Here is a 21,696-nt window from a genome sequence, read left to right on the forward strand (position 1 = left end):
AAAAAAAAAAATAATAATAATAATAAATAAATGGACAGCGACCTTCTAAATTTTTAATTTCATAGTTTATATTAGGGTGTTAGGATCTTATTCAGACGTGAGGCGTTTGTTTGACTTGCCTAGGTTTGTTGGAGAAAGCTTAGGACAAACACCATCAGGACCTGACCTACCCACAATGAACCTCACCATGTTATGTGTCACATTAACTTGGACACAGTGATGGTAATGAACCTGTCCAATTTCACGGACGGGTTCAATGTTTTTTCTAGAAGATTATCGGACGTGGCATCTACTTGACAGACAAGATGGTTTTTTGTTTTGAGTAATTTTAAATGATAAACATAAGTCGTTTTAAAATATATATAATTTATTATTTAAAAATTAATCTTTTAATATAAAATTTTATTTATTTACTTCTTTTAAAAAAAAATTATAAATATCATTGAATTTGGTATCCTCCACCAAACCTTACTTTTAACAGTAAACCTAGGAGTTGTTAGGCCAATTCACTGTTATAGAATTCCGGAGAAAACATTGGAATGCCTAACAAAGTCAGGAGATGCTTTAGATTTCGAATAGACGTTTGAAAACTTTGATGACAATAGTTTGAGCTTGCATCATGTAATATTCCTGAGTTTATATTTGTAAAATATGTCACTAAAATATTTTTTAATATTTATTGACGATTTAAGATAATTGAATCCATTTTATTCTCGTACTAAGGTTTGTCATTTTCATGTTGATTTTAAGCATTTCAGATGATTTTTTTAAGTTTATCACTCAAATAAAATGTTACTTAAAATTTACTATATCAATTTAGGAAAATTATTTTATTTTAATTTTTTTATTTAATGATTAAGAAAGTAAATATTAATCAATTAGTATTTTTTTATTTTTTAAAAATATTTAAGATTGTATAAAAAAATTATTTAAAAAATAAGAAATATTAAAGCAAATATGTGAGAAATCGAAGCCTATTATAGTAACTTTGTACGTCCTCTCAACGATAAATAGTCTGCCAACTAGTTCAGGAACCATACGATACAGTCCTTTTCTTCCTTCCCCTGTCGCAACCGCTTGTGAAAAATCTCTACTTTTCGCAGAAGATTATCTGAAATGGCTGAGAAAAGCAAGATCTTGTTTATCGGAGGCACCGGCTACATCGGAAAATTCATCGTCGAAGCAAGCGCAAAGTCTGGCCACCCCACCTTTGCTCTTGTCAGAGAGAGCACTCTCTCCGATCCCGTTAAGGGAAAACTCGTCGAGAAATTCAAGGATTTGGGCGTCACTTTGCTCCATGTACCTACATCTATTCTCTCTCCCTCTTTCAGTGTTCCTGGCTGTGTGTGCGTTTGGGAAATGATGGTCTGAAATTAATGTGGTAATATTGCAGGGAGATCTCTACGACCATGGGAGCTTGGTAAAGGCGATTAAGCAGGTGGACGTGGTGATATCGACGGTTGGACACATGCAGTTAGCAGATCAGGTCAAGATCATTGCAGCCATTAAAGAAGCTGGTAATGTTAAGGTTGGTGTCTCTAAATTACTCAAACCTGATCCTGTCGTTTCATTCTTTTCATATTTTCAATCGATTGAATGTGTAATTGGATTTTCGTGCATATGATTAGCATTGTTTTAGCGGAAATGACATGTTGGGTCCATTTTTCTTGATTAAGGAAATGTTTGGAGAAAAAATCCCTATCTCTTTTGTTCTGGCCATTTTATTCACCAAATCTTGAGACAAAATAATTAAGAGCTGGCTGCTCATACTCCACAGACCATATTTAAAAAAAAAAATAGATATTTTTATTATTTTTAAATTAATTAATTCTTCTGCTCATCATTTATATACCACGCAAGAGGGAAAATAAAAAAAATTATGATATGTTTTGTGTGGGAAAGATGAACAGAGTTTTTCTTCCAAACATCTGAAGAGTGTTAACGGTCTAGCATCTTCCATACCCTAAATCCTCTTGGTTTTTTTTTTTTTTTTTTAATTAAAAACATACCAGTAGAAAATATCAATCTCTAGAAAGAACGAGGCGGCCCCCGCTTCCATAATGACTTTAAAAGAGAAGCATGAGTTTGGCGTGACGTGAAGTTGTGAACCCTACGTTCAATATCGGTGGCCCCACATCACAAATCACATCTAGAACCCACGCCAATTCGGAGGAGCCCTGTTACTGGCACATTCTCATTTGTACATCTTTTAACAACACTTGTTTTTAGAGGGAAAAAATTCAAACAATCTTAGAAGGTATGAGTCTACGGTTAACATGTTATGAATGGGGAACAAGAGAAATATAATTTATCTTGATACATATCCATATGCTTAATCCTAATCTCCTCATACTTGTTACTTTTCAAGAATACCATATCCCAGAATAGATTTTCTTGAAAAGTCCTAGGGTTATAATACAGATGTGTTTTTTTGGGTGATCAACATAATTCAGAGATTCTTTCCATCGGAATTTGGAAACGATGTGGACCGTGTCCATGCTGTTGAGCCAGCTAAGTCTGCATTTGAGACAAAGGCCAAAATCCGCCGTGCCGTTGAGGCCGAAGGCATCCCCTACACTTACGTTTCATCCAACTACTTTGCTGGGTACTTTCTACCTACGTTGGCACAGCCAGGACTCACTTCTGCTCCTAGAGACAAACTCATTATCTTAGGAGATGGAAATGTCGCGGGTACGTGACAATTCCTTTCTTTAAGCTCTCAAGCACTTGACTTTTAACATTTTGATTTCTAAGATGCGTATCCATGTTTTCGAAACACGACATTGGAAATTCATTTGCCTGAAATGAGGTGTGTGAGTTGAAGTTGAATGAGCCCAGATGTAAGTATGTGTCTGTTCAACTCTCTTTTTTCGGTTTCTTGCAGCGGTTTTTAACAAGGAAGATGACATAGCAACCTACACGATTAGAGCTGTAGATGACCCAAGAACATTGAACAAGATCCTCTACGTGAGGCCTCCCAAAAACACGTACACATTCAATCAGCTTGCAGCAGTTTGGGAAAAGAAGATTGGCAAAACCCTGGAGAAAATCTATGTTCCAGAGGAGAAACTTTTGAAGGACATTCAAGGTCAGCGACAAAACCCTTCCTTATGAACTCCAACAATGCTGTTGTTCAATGCCCCAAGAATATAGTGGCTTGTGCATGCGCAAGATCATTGTTAACATGTTTTTAATCGTGATACTTCTCTTGCAGAGTCCCCAATTCCAATCAATGTGATCTTGTCAATCAACCACTCGGTTCTTGTGAAGGGAGATCATACCAACTTTGAGATTGAGCCATCATTTGGCGTGGAGGCTTCCGAGCTCTACCCAGATGTCAAATACACCACTGTGGATGAATACCTGGACCAATTTGTTTGAGAAATCAAAACCCCAGCGTCTGTTTATACTAATATATAAGAATAAGGTTGGTTGTTATGGGAGACCCCATGCGGGGAGTGTTTGTAGCTTTTCTCTTGTAATTAAAACGTGATCTACTAAATATGAGTGCTGCAGTTCTTTTCGGTATATCTCCTTTTGTAAGGAATATAATTTGTCATCTAAAAGAGGTTCATTTTCAGACATCGAAAGTAATCAAAATACATAAAAATATCAATTTCATTGTGAAAAGGGTCGCAGCAACATCAATATTCGATGCAATCTTACTTTCAGAATTAATAATTTCTATTCAGTCATCAAAATACATGCTTGATGCTTGTGTTCTGTAGGTTCTCCACTGACTGATAAATCATCCACATTTCTTAGTAAAGACTAAAGAGGTTAGAGTGAGTAACTCTCCGCACAACTGTTTACCTAGATCAATTTCATCATGTTGTGTTTGCAAAAACGCTGTACTCTTCCTCTGTACTAGACCGTGCCATAGTCGATTCTTTCTCTGAGCTTCATGAAATAAGGCTCCTCCCATAAAAGACACAAAGACCACTTGAAGACCGACGGTCATCACGGGACTCAGCCCAGTCGGCATCTGAAAATGATGTTGGAGGAACTGACTTGTGTTTGGTTGAGGTAACTTAGTATACGTTTCACAGCCTGCCAATGCATAATCTGACACACTTTATTGAAAACATAGGGGATGTCCGGCCAAGTGAAGGAAAGGTATTGAAGAGCCCCCATGGTGCTGCGGCACCGTGTTTCATCTTCAGAGGGGTACCAACAAACAAAGATAAATTGTGAGAGGTAGATATAGGTGAAGAAACTAGCGTGGCATGAGTCATATTATTCTTCTTTAGGAGGTTAATAATGTATCTTTGTTGTGTGAGAAACAAGCCATTAGGAACGTAATGTGCCTCTATCCTCAAAAACTAATGTAAGGGACCCAAGTCCTTGAGGGCAAATTCATAATCAAGTGAGCCGATAACTAACGTAATAACTTGATCCTGGACCCAGTAATAATTATGTTATAGACGTTAACCAGCATAAAAGCCATAACACCCGATCAATCAAGGAAGGATTAAATTTTGAGTTGACAAAACTAACCACCAAGAGCTTGTCACTGAGACGGGAATTCTGGGCCCTAGGCGCCTTCTTCAGACCATATGACCTTCGCAACCAATAATATCCATGGTGGGATCAGGTTTGACAAGGGTCCAAGTGATTTTCTTGGCGAGAGCATTGAACTCCAAAGACATGGCATTATGCCACTCAGCATACTTAACATGTTAGAAACTTGTAGGTTCTGATAAGGGAGTTGAAGTTGTGGCAAGAAGAGCTCTGGGCAGTGGGTAGATGGTACATCATTGAACCTGGTTTGAATAATATTATCTTGCATGTGTGAGTTCGCAAAAGGATGGTTTCTAGCAAGTGGAGGAGACACTATTGCTTCGGTAGAGACCTCGTGTGCTACTGACGAGGATAAAGGGAGAGGGGTAGTACAAGCTTCAGGTGAGGTTATTGGAGCTGGTGCTGATAGGCATGCTAGGCAAGCCTTCGTATATGGCCCACTTGGCCCATCTGCCCAACCCTGCTTAGGCCCGGGAAGTCAATACGTCCAGCCCAAGCAGACAAGCATGCTGGATTTTGTTTAAAACGTATTATTTATTTTCACAAAACTTTTTATCTTATCTTGTTCTATCTCATCTAATTATTACATTTTTTTTCAAATTGTCATACAAAATAAAATAAATAATTTAATATTTTCAAATTTCAATATAAAAATAATATATTCTAATAATATTTTATTCAATTTTCAAATTTAATCTCAACTCATTTCTAAAAACAAACAAGACCTTAGTAGTGGGTACAGGGTGCAAGTGAGTAGTCCTACCCATCCGGGTTTCACTCCCTGCATAGGGTATATAAGTAAAAAAATCATATTGTATTCATTTCTTTACTTCTCTCTTCTCTCTCATTCCCTCCCGTGATCCCTATTCTTTTCCATCTCCTTCTTTGTCATTGGCCCCAACCCATTATTTTATGAAGGCTGGGATTGAAAAAAAGGTCATTATATTGCAAGTTATTCTTGTTACAAATACCTATTTCTATGCCAATTTTATTTTATTTTTGTCCTTGCAACAATGTCTATTTATTTGCAAAATAGTTTTAGGAAAAAACTTTTGATCAATTCAAAGGTCATTGAACGATTGATGGAGGGGATGTAGAGAGGAGTAGGAAGGTGGTGAAGGAAATTGGTTTTTGACAAGAATGCATCTTGTCAGTTGTCACCCTGAAAAAAGGAAGATATTATGCAATTTTTTATATGACTGAGGGAGAGTGCCCAATTTTAATTAGGATTCTTACGATGTAGGGTTCTATAAATGCTTGCCATGTTTCGGGCTCGAAGTTGTTAGATTGACTCACGAGATTAGCCCCCCTAAAGTAGTTGGGTTTTGTAGCCATCTTATATAATTAGAAACGCTATGTGGCCTGGCGAGGTACTTGCAGTAACTTGGTGAAGTACCAGTCCAGTAGGTTCATTGGGCGCCCTAGTGTGTGGTACAAGTCCAACAGTCTGCATGTGCCTCGGCAGGGTACTAGCCCAGCATAGTCTTTAGGTGCAAACTAGCTAGGCAACGTCTTTTTGTGCCCATGTGATGCGACCTTGACAAGGTCTTTTATGGGACATCTTGGGCTAGTAACCTAGCCTACTATTGTGATTAGAAAAATAAAAAACGCCTAGCCTACCCTACCCTACCACGTGATGTTACTTCGACAATTCTATCTTGACAAGATTCTTGGCATTGCTTTATGCATGTTTATCTTCATTATTAAAGTTGAATAATATTTTTTCAAATTTATTTATGTTGATTCATGTATTTTTAAATTTTTGTATAGTTATAACAATATTTACTATTCAAATATTATTATTTTTCTCTTTCATACCTATTTAAATCAATTTTATATAATAAATATTAAGATGATTTCGATACTTGTAATTTGTATTAAGTAGATAATACAAAGTGGGTACTAATTGTAAAATATATATAAAAAATAATTTTTTAGAAAAAAATAAAAATAAAATTATTTTAATATCATTTAATTCAAAGATGTATAATTTAATGTAGGAATTTTTCTTGATATGCAAAATCAATCTTCAAAAGATGAGATTTTGAATATGCATATAGAGAAACTAATCAAATATAAATTAAATAAATTATAATATACAGAAAAATAATTTCTAAAATAAAATAGTTAAAAACTAAACAATTAATGAATCGAGTAATATTAGATAATGATGTGGAGAGTGCAAGTGTCATATAATTATTTTGAAAAAAGTTAGAGCCCACTATTAAAAAATTAAATTTTTTCATATGTGTCAGTATCAAAAACTTTCTCTCAATTATATGAAGCAAGAACATCATATGGTTAAATGCATATATAATTAGGAAAAAAAACTCAATCTCATAAAAAGTATTACTAATCTTCAATAAGGTTTCATCCTCAACATGATGTTCATGAAAATAAACTCCAAAATTTGAATATAAATAAACATCAAAACATTATTTAAAAAATACTAAAGAAGAAAAAAACTTACAACGCTGGAGCGCTCCTTGTTTTTCCTCTCCACTTCATCTGCCTAGTCCCATCCAGAGCACTCCCTCTTTAATCTATTAATAGACGTTGAAAGCCAATTTCTGTTTCTCATAGGCTTGTTCATCCGGGTGAAACCCTGATAATTGGGTTCAAGTGATAGGTTCTGACCCAGAACAAACCCAGGCCGATGCCCGCATAGAAAAACTTGGATATACCCAGTTCGGGTATTGGGTTTTTTAAACTTGGAATCTAGATTTAAAATCTGGTACCCGGGGGGTTTTTTTAACCAGACCCCGAGTCTCTTATCTCCTGTTTTGATCCCAATAGTTCTTCGTTTCCTTTGGGCTCTAAGTATGGTAGGGGATTTAAGGAGCTATCCGCTTTCAGCTTTTTATTTGGCTATCGTATTTGGGTTTGATTTGGATCTTTGTAATATATTGTGAAATGGTGCAGGGATTGGAGCCCGTGGTCGTGATACCAAGGTAAACCAACCTTGAGGTAGGCAACTAAAAGATGACATTATCTTTTGTTATTGTTGATAGGTTTTCAACTTTTTGGTAGACACGATTGAGGATCAGGTGCAACTTTTAGCCTTTTAACATACTTTTATGTTTCCTGAGCTATATCTATGATATTTTGGTTTTTGGTACATATATAAAGTAAAAAAACTATGTTTTTTTTTTTTTTTTTCTTATTTAGTATATTTATAAGTTGAATTAAAAAAACTGGGTATATCCTGAAACCTAAATTTTCGAGGTTCAAAATCTCGGATTCATTCGGGTTTAAGCCCGAGTCATAAGTGGGTTGACTAGTGCCGAAACCCAGCCCGAATTTGAAACCTGGGTTCCGAGCCTGGTATACCCATGTAATCAGTCAGGAGCCCGGGTAAACTGTGCTAGTTTCTCTATTTTGTATACGTCAAAGCATCTTTTTTTCGTTCCTTCTCATTATCTTCATGTTGCTTTGTTTCCTTGTGTGTCCAAAAGCGAAGTGCTCATTGAAGTGGTGAGCACTAAGTAGGAAGCAAAGTGCTCGCCGTGGATGAAGTAAAATGCTAGCGCCTCAACGAGCACCCTAGATAAAGGAAAGAAATTGCCCACAGGCGAGCACCATCAGAGACAAAGTGCTCGTAACCTCATAAGCACTAATGGAATAAAGGTGCTCGCGCCCATGCAAGTGAGCATCGAGGGGAAAAATTTCTCCTAAGGATTCTGTTGGAAACTAGGGTTTGCCAAAGCCCCTTCCTTGAGGTGTAATTGGAAGGTTGGGGCCATCTTCGCCCCTTCCCTCAATGCTACTTCGACAAGTTAGGGATTTGGGATGGCTTCCACATGGGGTTGGGGCCATTGATGCTCCCTCCCTTAAGGGATGCTCAAGAAACTGTGATAGCTTTTTGCCATCATCATTAGGAGGTTTGGGTCCTCTACACTGCAAAGCATCATGATCTTCTCCCCATCTTGAGGAAGGTCTTCATCCCAACCCTCAAGGCATCCTAGGGAGAATGAGACCTGATCCCTTGATGTTACCACCGGAAGCTAGGGCAGTTTCGCCCCCTTCCCTCAAGGTATCCTTGAGAAGCTGAGGGTGTCATTACCCCCTTCTCTTATGGTATTAGGAAGTTGGGGTCGCCTTCGACACACCTCCCTTGAGGCATCCTAGGAAAGCTGAGTCAGCTTTAGCCCCCATTCTTGAGGCATTCTCAGGATATGCACATAATATAATGAAATTTTAAAATTATAAAAGTTTGGAATAGCAAGCTAGATTAAAGGTGAAAGTCCCCAATGTCCCAATTCAAATAATCCATAAAATACATATCTGGTTCTCCTATGATTAAGCTTTTCGGTGATTATATTTAGCTTTCCAGATATTTTTATCGCTAATTAGCTCAGCTTCTTTAACTAAATTTGTTTCAAAATAATAGGTCTTCAAAAAAATGTTGGGGCCGCCTCCACCTCATCTGCTCGAGGCATTATTTTGCGAAGTCGGAAACAACTAAATTTGGTGTCAAAATAATAGGTCTTCATAAAAACCTTCTATGTTTCTAACTTCGCTACAGCTTCCTTTGAGGCATCCTTGGGATGAATTTGCTCCTTCCCTTAATGCTAACATAGAAGGTTTGGTCCATCTTTGCTGCCTTCATTTGGGGCATCCATGGGAAACCTTCACTCCCTCCTCGGAAGGTTTGGGTTGGATTCGTCATGCCCTACCTTGATGCATCCTTGGGAAATTGGGCTTATTTTTGCCCCCTCCTCCATGGCATCCACGTAAGGCTAAATTTTAGGAGATGGACATAATGAGATTGAATTCTAAAATTATAAAAGTTAGGAATAGCAAGCCAAATAAAAGGTGAAAGTCCCATTGGTCTTAATCCAAATAATCAATAAAACACATGCTTCTTTGGTTCTCCCATGATTAATCTTCTTAACAATTATCTTTAGCTTTGTAGTTATATTTATCGCTAATTAGTTCTGCCTATTTAGCAAAATCTGGCATACCTCTGACAAACATGTCTCCATTCTTATAGTTCTTAGAGTCTAAAATTTCTATTTTGTACTTCTTCTTCTTCTTCTTCTTCTTCTTCTCCTTCTCTCTCTCTCTCTCTCTCTCTCTCTCTCTCTCTCTCTCTCTCTCTCTCTCTATGTTAGTACGCTAGGGCTCCAGTCATTTAACCTATTCCCTTGAGGAAGTTGGGTCCTGCTATGTGGCACTTTCCCTCGAGGCATCCTCAGGAGTTTGCAGATGTTGGGGTCATCTTCGCCCCCTCCCTCTAGGCATCCTCAAGAGGTCATGATTGTCTTCGTCTTCCTCCCTCGAGGCATCATTGAAAAACATGGATTGTCTTTGCCCCCTTCCTCAAGACATCCTCATGAGCCTAGGTCTCACTCCCTCAAAGCTTCCTATGGAAACTTGAGAAGCTATTAATCCTTGACAGGCTGCAACTGCCTCTATCCCTTTCCCTCGAGGTATCCTCGAGAGGCTACTACCATTTTTGCCCATTCCCTCAGATCATCCACACGAGGCTAGAGCTGTCTTTGCCCCCATTTACTTAATGCATCCTCAAGAAGTTATGGTCATCTTTGTCGCCCCTTTTCCATCAAGGAATTCATAGGCAATGCCATCTTCACCCCTTTCCCTCAAGGCTACCTTGAGATACTGGAGCTCACTTTGCTGTACCCTTTGTCGAAACTACCTCTACCAGCTTCTCCCATTTCCTATGGTTGCAACCATCTTCACCCCTTTCCCTCTAGGCAACTCGGGGAAGCGAAATTTATTGCATCCATCTACCACTGCACCTCCCCTCGGTAACCTCGGGTTGCTGGGACCCTGTCTTCATAACCACTCCCTCGAGGCATTGTTAAGAGGTTAATTTTGTCTTGGTACCCTTGCCTCGAGGCATCCTATGGAAGCCGAGGCCTTCCTCAACCTTTGGAGGTTGCAGTTGTAGTCGTGTTCACCCCCACCTTGAGGCATATTGGGGGGTTGTGGGCCTTCACCCTTCCCTTGAGGCATCCTCAAGAAGCCAAGGTCGATCTTGTTATGCCATCCTACAAGGCATCCTACATCCTCTGGAGGGTGCAACTGTCTTCACCTTTTTGCTTGAGGCATCTTAGGCAGGTTGCGCCAGTTTTTGTCCCATTCCCTCAACATATCCTAAGGAATCCAGGCCATATGAGGTTGTCTTCACCCTTTCCCTCGAGGTATCTTTGGGAGGCTGCGGCTGTCTTCACTCCTTTCCTTAAGGCATCTTTTGGAAGTTAGGGTAGATTTCACGTTCCCACAAGGTATTCGATATCCATGGGAAGCTGAGATCGTGTTCACCCCCTCCCTCAAGGCATCCTCAAGAAATGTGGCTACTTTCACCCTCGAGGGATCCTTGAAAAGCTTGGGCCATTTTTGCTGCACCCTCCCTCGATGCATCCTCAGAAGGTAGTGGCTATCTTGGCCCTCCTCCGTCGGGGCATCCTTAAGAGGTTACGACTGTCTTCCCCCACTTCTCTCAAGTTACCACAAAAAGCTAGTGTCAGCTTTGCCGCACCTCCTCCCTTGAGAAGTCCTTAGGAGGTTGCACCAATCTTTGTCTCCCTCCCTCGTGGCATCATTGGGAAGCTAAGGCCATCTTTGTTGTCCTTCCCTTGTTTCTGTTGTGGGAACGGGGGCCCGACTTTTACTAGACCCTACTTGAGCAATTATTCGGAAGCCTAGTGCCATCCTCGCTCCCCTTTCCTAAAAGCATCCTTGGGAAGCTAGGGCGATCTTCACCACCTCTTTCTCGAGGCATGTTCGGGAAGGGCCATCTCTTTCTCGAGACATGTTTGGGAAGGGCTGGCTTCTTTCCCTTGAGGTAGGTCAAGAAGTTGGGTCGCACCTTCCCTCGAGGTTGGTTGGGAAGCTAGGGCCAGCTTTTGCCTCACCCTCGCTTGAGCAATTCCTAGGAGTCTAGTGCCACCCTCACTCCCATTTTCCTCGAAGCATGCTTGGGAAGCTGGGGTGGTGTTCACCACCTCCTTCTTGAGTTATGTTCAAGACGCTAGGGTTAGCTTCATCCCCTTTCCCTCAAGGCATCCTTGGGAAGCTGGGGTGGTCTTCACCACCTCTTCCTCAAGGCATGCTCAGGAACCTGGGGCCAGTGAAATGGCGGGGGAGTTGAAGTCAGAACGTGGTGATTGAGTGAGTATAAGGTGAGGTGGGCCGAGTTGGACTATGAGCAGGAAGTGTTGTTAGACTAGAGAAGGTGGATAACTGAGTTGGAATTTTAAAGTAAGGACTAGTTGAGCTAGTGGTGACCTGACAGGATCCTTGTTGAATAGTTGAATCCTTTGTTGGAAATTTAGACTCATTGAACACAACACTTAGGAATAGAACTTTAGTGATTCTAGATCACAACACTTATAACCTTTTTGGTTAGAGCAATACCCCAAAAGGATGCAAGGTTTCTTGCAATAGATTATCTTATGATTTGCATAAGGTTTTATTGAGGGATAATAAAAACAGACAAGCATACAAAGGAGAGTCTAGTTTGGTTCTTTACCAAACAACCTAAAGAATGGTGTTTCAAAGTTCAAAAATGGAAATGGTAATTTGTTAATGAGATCTATTGCAGTAAGAAATGAGTCTGCCTAGTAGGTTTGATTTAAACCTAATTGAGCCAAAAGAAGTCTCGTTTCGACAATATCAATGCTTCCTCTCAGTAATACAATATTGTTGAGAGGTGTGAGGATATGTTAATCTATGAATTATGCAACATTGACTTAGAAAGGTTTCAAATTGCATAGAGGTGTATTCACTTATGTTATCAAATTGCAATGGTTCAATAGTGTTGGAGAAGAGCTTTTCTACTAGAAGTTTGAGTTTAGAAAGCAATTGAAAACTTTAGCTTTATTTGAAATAGGATACAACCATATGAATCTACTAAATTCAATAAAGAGTATATAGAATCTAATCCATGATTAGACATACCAAACATCATAATGAATTAACTATAAGGGTGACTTAGAAATTCTGGTTGAACCTAAGAAGGGTTGTTGTTTGGCTTTGCCAAGTTGTCAAGGTTAAAAAACATGCCCTTTTGACATATGAGCACTTAAGGAAAGTTGACAACTCTGAAGTAAACAATAGAGAATTGACCCTGAAGCAAACGATAGAGAATTGACTCTGAAGGATGTCCCAATCGTGTATGCCAAGTGGTAGCAAAGGCTTTAACACCAAGGAAAACTTTGAGACCCTTTCATTTATTTGCCAAAAGATGAATATTATATAAAACTTTTTTACTTGAACCTAGAGGAGTACCACACCGATCTTGTTGTCCTTCACAATGTAATCAAATCTAGTTAGTTAAGAGTGGCAATTATTATCAACACAAAATTGATTAATTGATAAGAGACTGAATGATGCAGTAGGACTATGGAGCATAGTCTTTAAAACAAGTTTAGGTGTTTAGGATTTTATGTGGGAAGATCCTATATGAGAGAGATGTGAAAACCTAGGCTATTACTTATACCTATTGTCTCAATCCGTAGGCTACAAGTTGATGATGTTGTTTGCATTAGATGTAATGTGGACATTTGCATCGCTATCAGCAAAACAATCTGCATTATTGAACTTAGTGTTGATCGAAGCTGCTATGGCTACCAACTGTGCATGTGAGTGACATCCCTGGTAGGAGTATTCCATGCGATGAAAGCAATAAAGAGCTCGATGATTGATTTTACCACATATTTGGCAAGGTCATATGTTGTCTGGTTACCAGCTAAAGGGTTATGAGGTTTGGGTGAGTTGGAGCCAAAGGCATTTGATTGTGGTTTTTTATTGCCTTTTTTATTTTGGAGAATTTAGCGCGACAGAAGGGTTGCTGAGTAGAGTTATTTGAAGAAGGTTTGGTAGTGTAGAAGGCAAAGGATCCATTACCAACAGCAACAATAGCATGTTGATGTTGGGTCTCTAGGAGGATTTCATAATTTAGTATCTCAACTGGGAAGTCTTAAAGAACATGTCATCATCACGAATTGAAAGCATGAATGTAGTTATGAAAGAGTTATATGTGGGGCTGAGTCCTTCAAGAACTAATGAGATTAAGTCTTCATCTGGGACAAGTTTGCCTATAATAGCAAGCTTTCTCAACAAGGTTTAGTGCCTTGATTAAGATTTTCCAATTGTCACTTGAGATGGGAGATCCTTGATCTAGACGTAGTGGCATATCGACTAGCAAGTATATCCCATGTTAAGTACTAATGACTTACATACATAGACTATTGTTGATGAGAGAGAACAAATGATTCAGCTTAACAAATGTTGGTCCTTTTTCTACCAAATGACATAAGTTGGATTGATATTCTAGTATCACGATTTGTGTTTGAGAGAAATTTAGAGGGACTGAGTTTTGTACCATCAACTATCCCTAACATATTATAGCAACAAAGAATGGGAAGAAATCATGAGATCCAACAAAAATAGCTAGTGTCGTCAAGTTTAATAATAGGAATGGAGTTGAATGAAGGAAGCATGGTGGTGATGGAAGGAGTCTTAGATATGGAGTATTACAGATATTGTGGATCCCATCTTTATTATATTCTATAATATAATATCTTTTTTTTTTTCTTTTTTTTAATATTGACAGGTTTAATCAACTATTTCCTTCCTTCATGTTCCATAGCATAAGGGATTTGAATCCCTTCTCTGTATTATATAGGCTACTTTATATCTTTATAAAAATATACATAAAGTTCCTTCAATGGCATTGCCTCTGTTTTGCTTTTGTCTTAACATGGCATCAAAGCCCACATCGATCTGACGTTCCTACCCATATTCTCACCATCTTCCACACCAAATCTCTTATCTTTTTTTAACATGACTTCTTCGTCTCTTCTCAACTCTACATTCCAATCCATCACGTATGTTTCATTGCCATATTTCCTTCAATCTGGACACCACCCTGGTTCCCTTCTTGTTTCTACTCCTCTTACTAGTGATAGTTACCTCACATGGAAGCGTGTCATGAAGATGACTCTCAACGCCAAAAAGAAACTCGGTTTCATTGATGTATCACTCAGCAAACCACTCGCTCATGTCTCAACCACCAATCAATTTGCTGATATTTTTACCAAAGCTTTAGGCTATGAACACTTTTAGACCCTATCACGTAAGTTGGGCATTACGGACCTTCATAGTCTTACTTGGGGAGGAGCATTATTGATCTTGTGGATCCCATCTTTATTATATTTTATCGTATAATATCTTCTTTTTATATTGACAACTTTAGTAAACTATTCCCTTCTTTTTATGTTCCATAGCATAAGGAATATGAATCGCTCCTATGTTATATAGGCCACTATACATCTTTATGAAAATATATAGAAAGTTTTCTTTCAATGGCGTTGCCTGTGTTTTGCTTACTTCTTAACATGGAGGATGGAACCAAGACGTTTGAAGAGGAATCCAGATAGTGAGTTAGTGGACAAGGAAGAGAAAGTTGTGTTGGACTACAAATCTAACCTGCATATAGTTGATGGCCAATCAAAACCTTGGGTGTAATTTCCCTTCTTTTGTTTCACTATAGGAAATTATATGCTTACGAAGGTTAAAGAACAATGTAACTTCTAATCAGATTTGCACGATTTGCAATAAAAATAAAATAAAATGCCACGAGGGGCCAGGGCGATATGTCGGGACCATGTGCGCATGCATGCCTATGGTGGCGATTGGCTCTTTTACGGCCACATGAATACTTGTGTTTTTCACACTAAACAAAGTTCAAATCACGTTTAAAACATTGTTTTGTGTTCACTAAGAATTGCAATCACGTTTATGAGCATTGTTTACTAAAATAAACGAAGATATGAATCTTCTTTTCAATTATTATATATTATAATAGTAAGGAAATTACTTTAAACATAAAAGAGAATATCTCATAAAAATAAATCTACAATGTGACGCTGTTTAACATAATATATTAGATTGTAAATTGTTACTTATATTATAAAATAAATCTAATATATTATATGAAGTTATGTCTGTTTATAAATTTATTTTTACGAAACCTTTTTATGACTGTAATACTTTTAACTGGGGACTAGGTCAATGCACACGTGATTCATCATTCAAATTTCAATGAATCAAATCAATTCGGTCTGCAACCAGAACCCCATCTTCTTATCTATAAATATTTTTCCCCACAGCAAGAGGCTTTCCACCTTTTCCCCTACCAAAGTTCCACCACTTTCTAGCCTGTTGGAAATATCTCTTAATTTCTTCCAAAACTTTGGCATATATGGCTATGAAAAGCAGGATTTTGATCATCGGAGGCACCGGTTACATCGGAAAATTCATCGTGGAAGCGAGCACAAGGGCTGGCCATCCCACCTTTGCTTTGGTCAGAGAGAGCACACTCTCCGATCCCAATCCTTCAAAGCGAGAACTCGTCCAGAAATTCAACAACTTAGGGGTCACTTTGCTCCATGTACGTGCTCTACGTTACATTTATATTTCATTTTCATCCTATTATATATATATACACCAATGTGACATTATTAATACTTTAATTATAATAAATTATATAAAAATAATCTCATAAACTGATATGATTTATCTTAATTCGTTTGATTATAAAATTATTTTTATTATAAAATAAATTTAACAGATAAAATTGAGCTACCGCGTCGATCTGTAAAATTATTTTATATAATACTTTTAAGGACGCAGAAGTATCGTTGAACTTGTGATCCTAATTTTGCCACGTGATTTTGCAGGGAGATCTCTATGACCATGAAAGTTTGGTAAAGGCGATTAAGCAGGTGGATGTAGTGATATCAACGGTAGGGCCACCTCAATTTGCAGATCAGATTAAGATCGTTGCTGCCATTAAAGAAGCTGGTAACATTAAGGTTGGCTCATTGAAATTACTTCAACTTATCCCAATTAATATTGTTTTTTTGTCATCTTCTCTTTTAATTAACTGAACATATTGGTTTAGAGAAATATATTCAGATTAATTTTTTTAATTTTTTTATCATTTTTTTTATTTTTAAATGAAAATTAGCATTACTCATTTGTTGAAGATTTTTAAACTGTTCATGCTGTAGAAGCTAACATTTAGAAAAATGTAAGTCAGCTAATTACATTAATGGAGTACGTAAAAAACGACTGCACGTAAAATTTTTAATTTTATAATCTTTTATCAAACCATGTTTTAAAGTAAGAGTATTTATGTAATGTAAGGCTACTTTTATAAATTACTTTACAAACAGGTGTCTCTTTTAAAACATAATTATATAAAAAGTTGTAAAAAGATTTTATATCCATTTTAATAAACATTAAAGGTAGAAGATACTGACAAAAAGGGAAGGAAGATTTTCCATATGAAGAATATTTTTTAAAAGAAAGTGGTGTAAGTTATTAACCACTTGCAAAAAAGTTTCTCCATACAAATGCACTACTGGTTCACCAACTCCCGTTTGTTTTTATTTTTTTTAAAAAAAATTTTACCTAAGCAAAAGGGGAGGCAGGGTTACTATCTATCATATCAATAGGCTGCGGCATTCTTGGACGTGACCAGCGTAACAACTCTTTGAATTTATAAATACATAAAAATATGTGTTGATGTTTCAACAATTAATATGCCAAAATTTATGATATTTGAATTTAAAACTAAAGTTGATAAAATAGATCTTGTACATAAAATTGTAAGTAAAATTATAATTAGTACATATATATATCACTATTCGTAAATTTTTATCTTCTGAATAATTTGTAATTAGGCCACCTATGATATGCATATATAATGGTTATAATTCAAAGTTGTAATTTCTGTATCAAATATATCCTTAACTTCGAAAATATAAAATGTATTTGAAAGCAAAATTAATTTCTTGAGTTCTTCAGAGAAAATTATTTTAATTGATAAATATTAATGAATTTACTGCAAGAGTCTCACAAAATATAATAAATATTGGTTTGATTTAAGCTGTAAAACTTGGAAGTGTGTCAAGCATGCATTCCTCTTTGTCTCTCTCTTTAATTTTATTCTTTCTAGTCATATTATATATTCATTCATTCAGAGATTCATATGCAAAGATGACTTGTTATTCAGAAGTTCTTCCCATCAGAATTTGGGAACGACGTGGATCGTGTGCATGCTGTCGGGCCGGCGAAGAAAGCTTTTGCAACGAAGGCGGAAATCCGACGTGCAGTGGAGGCGGAAGGCATCCCCTACACTTATGTGGTAAACAACTTCTTCGCTGGCTATTTTGTACCCATATTAGCACAGCCTGAAGTTACTGCTCCTCCTATGGACAAAGTCTACATCTATGGAGATGGAAATACCCAAGGTAAGTCATGAGAGCTTAATTTGCAATAATATTTAGATTCTGTAACATGTGAGGACTAAGGTTTTCTCCATTTCAACCGAAATTAATTAATATATATATATATAGTATCTATTAATTATGAAGTAAAAATATATAGGGTATTTTGATCGTTTTACTAACCAATATAATGTGAAATGACTAAAATATATCATATTTTACTCTACGAAACATGAAATTTAAACTTTATTGCCTTTTCTTGTGAAATGTATGAGTTGAGAGTATACGTTTGGTTTCATAGATGGTCTCAACCTATTTCAACTAATTTTAATATCCAAACACTATTTAAATACGAACATTTTTTAATTTCAAATTTTTAATTTTTTTAACTATTTTCATTTAATTAATCATTACATAATTATTACAACTTTCATAAACTTCCCAACAAAATACAAAAAATAATTCAATTTTTTCAAATTTTAAAATAAAAATAATATTAATTTAACAATATTTTCATTTTATAATATTTTTATTCAATTTTTTTTCTCTTTTTTCAAAACCCCATAAAACATCTTAACTCAAAATATTTTACTATTATTTACAAACCATTTCACTACTATTCACAGATTTCTCATCTAATTTATGCAAGCAAACCAGTCGTAGCTAAATGTGTCAAGTTGTAGATAATGGTATAATTCATTTAATTACTGGTTGATTTTTAAAAAAATAAAATAAGTATTGTTATGCATGCAGCTATTTTTAACAAGGAAGATGACATAGGAACCTATACGATTAGAGCAGTGGATGACCCAAGAACACTGAACAAGATTCTCTATCTCAAGCCCCCTAAAAACTTTTACTCATTCAATGAGCTTGTTGCCCTTTGGGAAAACAAGATTGGCAAAACTCTTGAGAAAACCTATGTTCCAGAAGACAAGATTTTGAAGGACATAGAAGGTAATTACTTAAAATTAAAACCTTTCCTGGATTTCACTGATACCACTGCTGCAGTACTGCAGAATGTTTTGATGATGATAGGCTAATTCATCATGTACGTATAATGTTTTGTGATGCTTACAGAGTCCCCATTTCCGATCAGTAAGATATTATCAATCAACCACTCAATCTTTGTAAAGGGAGATCAGACCAACTTTGAGATTGAACCATCTTTTGGCGTGGAGGCTTCTGAGCTATACCCAGATGTCAAATACACCACTGTGGATGAATACATCACTCAAATGTTCACATGAATGATGCTATAAGTACTTGTTATTGGTGACTTTATGCTTGGAGTGTTTCTAGCTATTTGTTCGATCTCTTTGTTTTTCTTCTTTTTTTACTCGTTTATTAGCAATAAGTTCACTGAACAAATTGTACTGAAAGATGATCTTAGTATGAGTAGTTATCCATAGTTCTTGTTGTACCATGTTCTGGATTTCATCTTCTTTATCTGTAGTTGTAGTTGTCAAACATATTGCATTCCATATTTGGCTAATTTAGAATTTTTATTTGAGCTCTATGATCTAAAGTGAGAAGGATAAACTTTATGAGTCAACACTATTTCTTTTTCTTAAAGTATTTAAAGTTAGTGTTTGATAGATTTAAACGATTTTGGGATGCAAAAAGGTGGTTTCTATTCGATGAACTCAGATTTAAACGAGAAGATTTGAGAACGTTGATGTTTTCCACTTCAAACAGGCGGGTGGTTGAATCGTGCTTTTGAGTTACAATCAGTATATATCTTGGGGTTAAGAGTCTTTGAATCTAAATACAAACTCTAATATTTTACTATTTAATTTCTTAATTAATTATTGATCTTATTTTCTTGTCAGTTATGTGCTTTTTGTTTTTAAATATTCTTAGATTTTTATTGATTTTGTTATTTTTATATTATCTTTCACCATTTTACTCCTCATTTATATATATATATATATATATATATATATATATATATATATATATATATATAATATACAACACATATATATGCTTTAGAAAATTAGCAATTGAGTCCTTCATATATGACTTCAATCAAAATTTTAATGGCTAGGGTTGATTAGGCCTATACAGTGAACTGTCCAAACTAGATTTGGGTTTGACCAGACCTGAAGGTAAGACCACACCAACTCAACCCGACCTAACCAGAAAAATTTTGGATCGGGTTGAACATGTTTTTCTTACTCTGCTTCGATCCTTCACCTTCATTTGTAGACCCACGCCCCTCTCTTGCTCCAATGCGGTCACTGCTTCTGCAAACTCTGCCTCTCCCACATCATCCCTCCCTTGTCTTCCTCTTCCTCCTACTTTGCCCCTCTGAAACCCACCCTCTCTCTACAAGTACACCTTGAGGGGCTCCATGTAGTCCTCAAAGTTGAGGGTGGTCATGGCCCACAACAGATCATCGTCGTTGATCGTCTTTCGCTTCTCCCTCTAACACTTTTGTAGGATGCCTTGCCGATAATGAAGCTTATGAACTCCGACACACACTCTTGCACCATCTCCTTAGTATCCTTTGAGATCTTCGCGTTTACTAGTAGTGCCTTCTTTATGATCTAGCTCATGTTCGTAATCGGCAAGAACCGGTCCTACTCCCGTGGTGACATCGACGAGTTTCTAGCCCTCACACTGCCTCCTTCAGACTTGTTGCCTGAGTCCAACATTGAACTTGAAGGTTTTTATTACTACAATCATCTACAACTCTTATATACAGAGGAAGAGGAACCACTTAGGATCTATCCTCTTTGTGGTAAGAGTAAGAAGAAAAAGAAGATGACCCATTGAAGAACAAGCCTATGGAAATCCTTTCCCTTTAGCTCATCTTTGTAGGATATGAATTTTGGTGGGTGGTGGTATAGCAGCAAAGAAGAAGAAGAGGAAGAACAGCAGCTAGGGTTTGAGGAGAAAGAAATCGGTGGGTCACACCAGGTCCTTCTTCTTCTTCTTTATCTTTTTCAATATTTTTTGGCTTTTCAAAGTAAATTTGCATTTGAGAGATTTGAGATTTGGAGAATTTTGTGGTGATTTGGCGTAGAAAATTAGGGAATCGGTTTCATAGAACAAAGAAAAGCTGGTTTATGTAAAGAAAAGAGAAGCTAGCATAGAGAAAAATGCAAGCAACGAGGCAAGAGAAGCAAATGGAAGCAACAACGTTGAGTCTTAGGGCTACGGTTTCGTTCGATAGGCAACAAGTTGGATAATGTCAACCCGCATTTATCGGCTGGGTTGGATCGGGTCTATAGGTTCGACCAGGCCCATGTCATATTTTGCACAAGCCTAGGGTTGATGGATGGGCCAGAGACGCTGGGTAGGTGTGATGTCCCCAGATTCTGCTTGGGATCAAATGGACATCTGAAGTTTAGGGACATGCAACACAATGGTATTTGCCCCTGTTCATGACATATACGATGCAATATTCCTAACGTGCATATAGCATTATGCAATATTCGCAACAGATACTTTTTTTTCTAGCAATACTATGTACCAAACTTATAATATTTCAAATAGTTAAATCGTAATCTAAGCATACTTAACGAAATAAATATCCACGATTTCAGTACAAGTTTTAGAATACTGTAATCTCAAAAACACAGGAGACCAGACTCTATATTTATATTACCAAAATACACTATTGAGGAAGTTTGTCGAGTAACTCGTGTAACTCGACTAACGAGGCCAAAATACTGTCCAAAAACTAACTATGGAAGCTGTAAGCTCTGCGTTTGTCTGTGACGTCTAGTCAACCTCCTTCAGTCTTCCAATATTCGCTCTCTACTCTGATCCTGACACATCACCTACCATTCGGGGGGAATGGTAGTTGGGATTACCACGATGAGATTTGATTACGAATCTCAGTAAGTTAACAAGAAACTCTCACATAGGTTAATGATGTATGCATGATAGTAAAAATATG

The 21,696-nt window shown here is 37.0% G+C and overlaps 2 protein-coding genes across 2 annotated transcripts; both read left to right on the forward strand.

The window, feature by feature from the left end:
- Positions 1 to 1,029: 1,029 nt before the first annotated feature.
- On the forward strand, positions 1,030 to 3,530 carry LOC122297417 (phenylcoumaran benzylic ether reductase Betv6). The gene is made up of 5 exons (XM_043107468.1): positions 1,030 to 1,299; positions 1,394 to 1,528; positions 2,454 to 2,691; positions 2,885 to 3,088; positions 3,215 to 3,530. The coding sequence occupies exons 1-5, from the start codon at positions 1,117 to 1,119 to the stop codon at positions 3,379 to 3,381; spliced, it is 927 nt and encodes a 308-aa protein (XP_042963402.1). The 5' UTR covers positions 1,030 to 1,116; the 3' UTR covers positions 3,382 to 3,530.
- Positions 3,531 to 15,634: 12,104 nt separating this feature from the next.
- LOC122297418 (phenylcoumaran benzylic ether reductase Betv6-like) lies at positions 15,635 to 19,305 on the forward strand. The gene is made up of 5 exons (XM_043107469.1): positions 15,635 to 15,943; positions 16,233 to 16,367; positions 17,573 to 17,810; positions 18,540 to 18,743; positions 18,867 to 19,305. The coding sequence occupies exons 1-5, from the start codon at positions 15,755 to 15,757 to the stop codon at positions 19,034 to 19,036; spliced, it is 936 nt and encodes a 311-aa protein (XP_042963403.1). The 5' UTR covers positions 15,635 to 15,754; the 3' UTR covers positions 19,037 to 19,305.
- The last annotated feature ends 2,391 nt before the right edge of the window (positions 19,306 to 21,696 follow it).

This window comes from Carya illinoinensis, chromosome 15 (genome assembly GCF_018687715.1).
Source record: "Carya illinoinensis cultivar Pawnee chromosome 15, C.illinoinensisPawnee_v1, whole genome shotgun sequence".
Taxonomy (NCBI): Eukaryota; Viridiplantae; Streptophyta; class Magnoliopsida; order Fagales; family Juglandaceae; genus Carya; species Carya illinoinensis.